The sequence below is a fragment of the Nicotiana attenuata genome, unplaced genomic scaffold (assembly GCF_001879085.1).
Source record: "Nicotiana attenuata strain UT unplaced genomic scaffold, NIATTr2, whole genome shotgun sequence".
Taxonomy (NCBI): Eukaryota; Viridiplantae; Streptophyta; class Magnoliopsida; order Solanales; family Solanaceae; genus Nicotiana; species Nicotiana attenuata.
In genome coordinates this window covers 163,600-171,318 of record NW_017671268.1, presented here as the reverse complement: position 1 = coordinate 171,318, position 7,719 = coordinate 163,600, and the positions used below count along the sequence as shown (strand labels likewise).

Sequence of the window (7,719 nt, the reverse complement as noted above, 5' to 3'; positions counted from 1 at the left end):
ACAAATGTCAACTAAGCTCGGTCAACGATCAGAAGAGTTTATGAAGTAGGTTTTGATAAACTAGAAGTGTTTGGATGAAACTCCACAGAATATAAGGACCGGGATGACAAACCTGAACAAGTATAGGAGTTTACTAGGCCATTCTGCCTATAAAAAAATGATGTGGAATATGATGTGTCACCCACTCGAAGCAAGTGAGATACACACATGGTCAAAAGGGTTTTAAATATAAATTTTGAACAAGTATTTTGACAAAAAAATGAAGTAGGAGGACCGACATAACAAAGTGACACAAATAAAGGTACAATTTATTCCATTCTGCCATTTAAAAAGGCTAAACCCCAACCCTAGGGTTTTTCCTACGCCTTCTCACTACTTCACTTTGCTCCTCAGTCCCCTGAACTTACTCAGCGTAACCATGGCAGAAACAGAACCTGAAGTCGCAGCCGCCCCCGCCGCCGAAGCCGTAGCACAGGCGGAGAAAGAGGAAACCCCGGCTCAGGATATGGACGTCGAAGCTCAATCTGCCGATGATGCGGCGGTGAACGGCGGCTCGAAGCGTCCAAGGGAAGAGGAAGTAAACGAACCGGAGAATGAAGACGCCTCGAAGAAGCTGAAGGCGGACAAGTCTGTAGAAGAAGAACGGCTTGAGAACTTAGATGGAAGCGAAACGGTGGTGGATGAAGAAAAGAAAAACGGGTCGGGTCCGGCTAGCGTGGGTCCGAAGAACTTCGGATCGTCGGTAGAGATGTTTGATTACTTTTACAAGCTTCTTCACTCTTGGTCTCCCAATCTCAACCTCAACAAGGTAATAAGACATTTAATTACTACTAATGTATTTGAGTATTGGAATGAAATGGCTCACAAAATTTATAGGTGATTGACTATATGATTACTTCTATAGCAAGATTTAGTCTTTACAGTGATTTTGGGTCTCTGGTTTTAGTTTATCATATATAGGCTGAAAAATGTGGGATTTCCTGGGAGCAATTTAGGGTATTTTACATGGAGTAGTCTGAAATTGCGCGTCTTTAGAGCATTAAGCTGCATTATATGTCTTGATCAGTGAGTATATTGCAGTATGTTGTTTCTTGTGTGGCTTGGAAGCATAACTTGGGTTAGTTGTTTATTTGTGAGTGATTAGTTACTTATCTACAGGCCTGCAAAAAGCTGCTTTAAGGCTAAAGCATCCGACATTTAAGTGGTTATGATGGTAGGTTTGTTTTTGGTTATTGTATATGTCTGTAAATATAGGCTCAAGAAGTATTGGCTTAAGCAACGTTTCTTGTAAGATGTGAACCATGAAATAGTCATAGTGAGATTTCATAATTGCACCCCTCCTATTTCGGCCCACATACGTATTTGGGTTCTAGTAAGTATTAAAAAGAAAAATTTGAGGATATCTTAATTTCTGCTGAATTAATGGGCCAACATAGCATAACTGCAGTTTCACAATAGCTATTACATGGACCTCACCTTTCCTTTCTTTCTGTCCTTGGTAATTGGAACTCAAATGCATTTGGTAAACAATGGTTGTATTATGTGAAGTGAGTTTTGGATGGTAAAATTGCGGTATGACCTCCATGATTGAGTAGAGTGTTGTAGATTCCATTGCTTGGATAACTTTTTGCCTGCTTTTTAATGGTCTTAGTATTGATTATCAAGTCCTTGAGCCGAGGGTCTATAGAAATAGCCTCTCTACCTTTACAAGGTAGGGGTAAGGTCTGCGTACACAATACCCTCCCCAGACCCCACTTATGAGATTACACTGAGTTTTTTGTTGTTGTTGTTGTTGTATTGATTATCAATTTTGTCCAAGTTCAAAGATGCCGACATGTTTTGGCTTTGGGTGATCTATTTTTGGTTGGTTAGATGCTCATCACTTCAAATTTATCTTTGCTTTCTGATATCTTCTCTTGCTGCTAGACTGGGTTTCTCATCTGAAACACGGGATTGTTGTATTTGAATATGTTCATGTGGACTCAAGATGATCATCAATATTGGTTTTCTATTATGCATAGTGACTTTTATTTTTGTATCTTCCAGTTTTTACTGTGTTTTGTCATACCAATCAATTTGGGGTTCTCATCTGATTCTCAATTGTCAAAACTACTGTTTCTCTGACTCCCAATTTTCTTCATTGTGCTATTGCCTATTTTATGGTGTTCTGTTTGCATCTTAAAAAATCGTGAAGTGAAAAACTGTACGAGTTATATAAATCATCACTTTAGTATTATTACAATATAAGAATAAGAACTATTATCTGTAAGCATTCATGGATTTACAAGCTCAATCAACTGATGGAGTATGGAAATACGAAGATGCTTTACAAGTCATTATGAATAAAAACTAGAGTACTTGATATGATGATGATCACTTATATTTTGTTTGTTTTCCGTCCAGTATGAGCACTTGGTTTTGCTGGACTTGCTCAAGAAGGGTCATTTAGAGCCAGAGAGAAAGATTGGTACAGGAATTCGTGCATTCCAAATCCGGTTTCATCCTCAGTTTAAAAGTCGCTGCTTCTTTGTCATTAGGGAGGATGGTTCGGTGGATGACTTTAGCTTCAGGAAGTGTGTTGATCACATTCTGCCCCTCCCAGAGAACATGCAAGTAAAACATGAAGCCAACAAAGCTTTGGCTCATAGCGGGAAAGGTGGTGGAAGGAAAGGAGGTGGACATGGGCGTGATCGTGGGAATGGAGGGAAGTCAAGATATTGAAAAACAGCTTCATATTTTACCAGAATCTACTGCTAGTTTTGCACGCAGCTGTTTAGTCCATATTTAGGTCAATGCAGCTTTCTGCTTGCAGTTTTGACATAATGATTTATGGCTAATGAAGTTACGTTACTATAAGGGGTGAATAATTCAGGTTTTTTTGTTTGGTATCACCAACAATCTTTCTAAAATCTTTCATCCGATGAAGCTATCATATAAAGAATGTGTTAGTTTTGTCTTAATTGTTCATTTTCAATATCCATAAGAGAAATGGCTGCCAAAACTCAGTAACCTCCACAGTTAAATCCTACTAAGGGAGTACTTAAACTCAGAATAAAATCGATATTAAACTAATCTGCAGATGCCTGATTCATTCGTAGCTTAGACTATGTTCTACAACAACAACAGTAAAATCCCAATCCCACCAGTGGGGTCTGGGGAGGAGGGTAAAATGTACGCACCCTCCGCTCAGAGACAAGCTTTAGACTATGTTCTACCAATCCAAAATTGCTTGGGCCTCGTTGGGTTTGTAGCCCAAACTCATTGTTCCCATCTTTCAAAGGATGATGCTTTTAGAGTATAGCAATTAGTTGGATGCATGATTAGAACTTACAACCGCAGTATTCATCAGCATAAACAGGCACTTTGAGTTGTTAAAACGAAAAATGTTTTTTTTATAACTCTCATATCAAGATCCGAGACTCTAAAAGAACCTTAAAAACGAATATAATAACATAGCTTCTAGAGCAGCTTGTGAATATATACTATTTAGAGACGGATGTACTGTTATAGCATCGAGTTCATCTAAATCTAGTACTTTCAATGCGAAAAATAAATTTATGTGTAAAATATCCGTAACAAATAATAATAGATATGATGAACCCATAATTTTAAAAATACAACATGTTCCATCTAAGAACCTTAAAAATTGAATCCATATGACTTAAATCCTGAATCCGCCTCATTTCTATTCCATGGTTAGTGATACTCCCAAAGGAACAAGATTAGTCCAAACTAATTTGCACAAAGTTTGTTAGCATATATCATACATTGTCCTTCTTTTAGAAGTTGACACCTCATCTTCTTACCGCTTCGGCTCCCGAACTTCCATCATTCTGCTAAAGATTAAATTAAAGCAAGAAGATGAGTGACTACCTAATTTTAGACTAATCTACTCGTCCTTTGGTCCCCACGTGTCTAAATGGAAACTTGTCCTCAACTTTCAAATGAGTCCTAGATTTAGAAAGATTTTTTTTTGGTTTGGGGGGGGGGGGGGTGTAATTTAAATTAAAAGGTCTCTTTCTAATAAAGATTATATTAAAATTAATCCTACAGTTAAGAAACCAATAATCAGGAGGACTTTACACCTAAAGATGACAAAAGGATATGCGTTGCACTTTATATCTCTTCTTATTATATATATTAGGAATTTTAAATTGGACATATGTTGATCTCTCCAATGTTCCTACTAGGTAGGGAAATGGACCTCGGATTTACAAAGTCTAACGTTAGTTGTTATTGAAAAAGAAGTCTAGTGTAGTTGTCATAGATGATTAACACGTGTCATGAACTTAAACCAAGTGTTTTTTGATTAATGACATAGATTAAGACATTTATATTAAAAATGGTTCCATATTTAAGATTAACATAGGTTTTTTTGCCTACCTCTTATTTGATGTCGAGCTGTCTAGCTTACGTAGCCAATGCACTAGCTGTTTAGCAAATAGCTTTTGATACAATTTAACTTAATTTTTACTAAAAAACAGTAATGTCTAACTCAAATGTATTACAAAAATTGACTTAAAATCTATTTACACTTTATATCTTTCTACCGATGATGGAGGCATCGACACGTATGCCCAATTGAAACAGTCTATGGTAGAGCTCGAGATTGATAATTTAATAAAAACGTTACATTTCCTAAAGATGCTGAGTGATTGATATAATATTCTTGATCTAAAAACTTGGTCTAATTTTGAACAAGAAGTATCATATGATATATAAGAATCAAAGCGTGACAATCGCGCGGCGTAAATCTTCACTCGTATCAGCAATGGATCAGTGAATAGCAAGAAGAAGGATTTTCACCCTTTTTTAGTATTGTACTTAGGGTAAAACTCCCCTACTATATAAACGGGAGTCTAACTATTCATTATAAACATTGTAACACACATATCAAGGCAATGTACTTATTTTCTCTGTTCTTTCTTCTGTTCATCAGTTCTCCACTATTGTGAGCCCAAAATCGAAAACTGGCATTTCATTAAGCCATTACTGAATCCGGGATCACTCTCACTATTAGTTTGGCAATTTATTACGTCTTTTATCTGTTTAATCTAACGCTATTAATCATTTGTATTGAATTAATCCGCATATCCTTAAAACAACATATAAATTTTGTTATCCATTTTTAGGGTAAACAATTATATCCACAAATATTCATCAATTATTTTTATTGTTGTGATTGCAATTTATTTTCCATACTTAAAAAATCTGTTTGTTGCAAGCAAGCTTAGAGATGCTGAGTGATTGATACGGAGTATAATATTCGTGATCTAAAAGAGTTGGTATAGTTTTGGACAAGAAATATAATTTGCTATATAAGAATCAATTCATGTACACCTTTTTTGTTTATTTTTTTTACCACAAATGAAGAAAAAGGAAGTAAAATAGTTCAAAAAGTTTCGAAAAAACATAATATAAACTTTATCCACCTGTTACTTTAAACCTTTCAGCTTCAAAGATTGTACATTGACTGCAAATTTATCCTTATTCAGCCAATTAATATTCACACGTGGGCCGGTGGCTTTTTTGAGTTCAGGGTGCACCATAACTTCCGTACAACTACCGAGAAAGAGAAAATGTAAGGCAAGGAAGATTATATTCTATCAAAAGAAGGAAAAAAGATTACTACGGATTTACTAAGTAATAATGTAAGGCTTTTATATTCGACTAGCATTACTACTCGCGCGGATACGCGGACACTAATCATGTTAAATATTTAAGTTATTTGGATTGTATGTAAATAATCTTGAAATTTACACTTTCTCAGTAAATATAGATAATCATTGGATATTAACTACATGAAAAAAATTAACTATTTCTTCTATTTTTCTTTTTTGATACCATTCTTGCCGGTGTCATTGGATCCTAAAAATAGTCAGAAAGAAAAATAGTGACTCATATTTATGGCAAAACAATCAAATGTTGAGACAATGAATGACTCTTTAGATAAGACTTAACTCTTTTACTACTGCTTGAACTCTTATTTGGTGTGTTGATATCTCTTAAAAAATATTTTTGTCTTAAAATTTCAATTTCTAAAATATTATTTTTCAATAATAATTATTTTTATAATAATATAATTGAAATATTATTCTTAATTCAAAACTCATTTAGTTGGCTATCTAAAAATATAAAAAATTCTTTAGTAGTGAATTTTTTTTACTCCATTTTGATGTTTGACATTAACCATGTTAAATATCTGAGTTATTTGAATTATATGTAAATAACCTTAACATTTAAACCTTCTAAATAATTATAGATAATCTTCATATATTAATTAAGAAACACTACATGAAAAAAGACTAATATTTTCTCAATTCTCGTAGCGATAATTTTATTTTTGCAGTATTCTCATAGGTGTCATTGGAACCTAAAAATAGCCACAAAGTGAAATAATAACTTATATTTATGGCAAAGCACAAAGGTTGACACGATATAAACGATTCTTTGATTACGGCTTATACTACGACTTGAACTCTTATTTGGTATGATTTTATCTTTCAAAAAATATTTCTATTTTGAAATTTCAATTTCTAAAACTTTATATATATTACATTAATGATTATCTTTATAATGATGCAAGTGAAGATATTATCCTTAATTTAAAATTCACTTTAATCGGCTATCTAAAATTTTAAATGATTCTTTGGCCGGATTTATTTTAGTATGACTCCATTTTAAGTTTATCGATATCTCTAGCTCCAGAATTTGAATTTTTAATACCCTATATATACAAAAAATTGTTCTTTGAATCATTTAATGTTAAATTAGTTAATTATTATTTTAAAACATTGCATATATTGTCTTAAAATTGTCAAGTAGTTTATTTTCTGACACCATACTTGGCTTAACCTCAATGCAAACTACTCAAATTGCATTCCAATTCAAATTCGAATATCATATCAGTTTGTTAGTAATAGTAATTTTTTAAAAACGACACATCATGTAGATTAAGAAAAATATTCGAAGATATCCTTATCTTATCTATGTATTTGAGTTGAAAAAATATACCCGAAATTGATGAGATTAACTTTCAAATTTTTTATAATCAACAAAGATGAAAGATAAGAAGAAATTTGTTGTCATCTTTTATTTTTCGTTTTTAGATCTTTCTAAAAAAAAATTTCAATATTTATTTTCTTTTATCTTATTTTTATGTCAATATTTCTTTTGTTACAAAAAATTAATTTATTTCACTATAAAAGGATGAGTAATAAAAAATTTCTACATATGAACTTTAATTATATTGTTAGTCTTTGGTTGAAATTATTTCATATTTTTCTTTTGGCTTTATCTAATCAGCCTAAATAGGTGCTCACCCGACCACTTAAATAAAAAAATTAAATGATGTGTAGTTTATATATAATCGATATATAATATGTGTATAATCGTGTGTTGTCGGTATATCATCTATTTATATTAGCTATAAAGAGTAAACAATAAATATGACCAAATATTATGTAAATATTCCATAAGATTTCGGTTTTTTGAGTTTATCCATGATAAAACTTCTATTATAATAAATTAAAACTCTATACTAATGTTCAAAAATATCTTATCTTTTTATTATCTTTGATTATAAAAATTAAAGAGTTTTTTCGAAATAATTTGTTTATATTTTAAAAAAATATTTCACGTCATACCAATTTTTTCTTTATATATACTCTTTGTTACACTTAAAAGTCGCTATAGAAACTATCAATTAGAAACCAATTT

General features: G+C 32.5%; 1 protein-coding gene across 1 annotated transcript; it reads left to right on the top strand.

Annotated features, from left to right (window-relative positions):
• Positions 1-342: 342 nt before the first annotated feature.
• On the top strand, positions 343-2,960 carry LOC109207186 (protein DCL, chloroplastic-like). The gene is made up of 2 exons (XM_019370067.1): positions 343-808; positions 2,404-2,960. Exons 1-2 carry the CDS (start codon positions 419-421, stop codon positions 2,719-2,721), a joined length of 708 nt encoding a protein of 235 aa, XP_019225612.1. The 5' UTR covers positions 343-418; the 3' UTR covers positions 2,722-2,960.
• Positions 2,961-7,719: the final 4,759 nt, after the last annotated feature.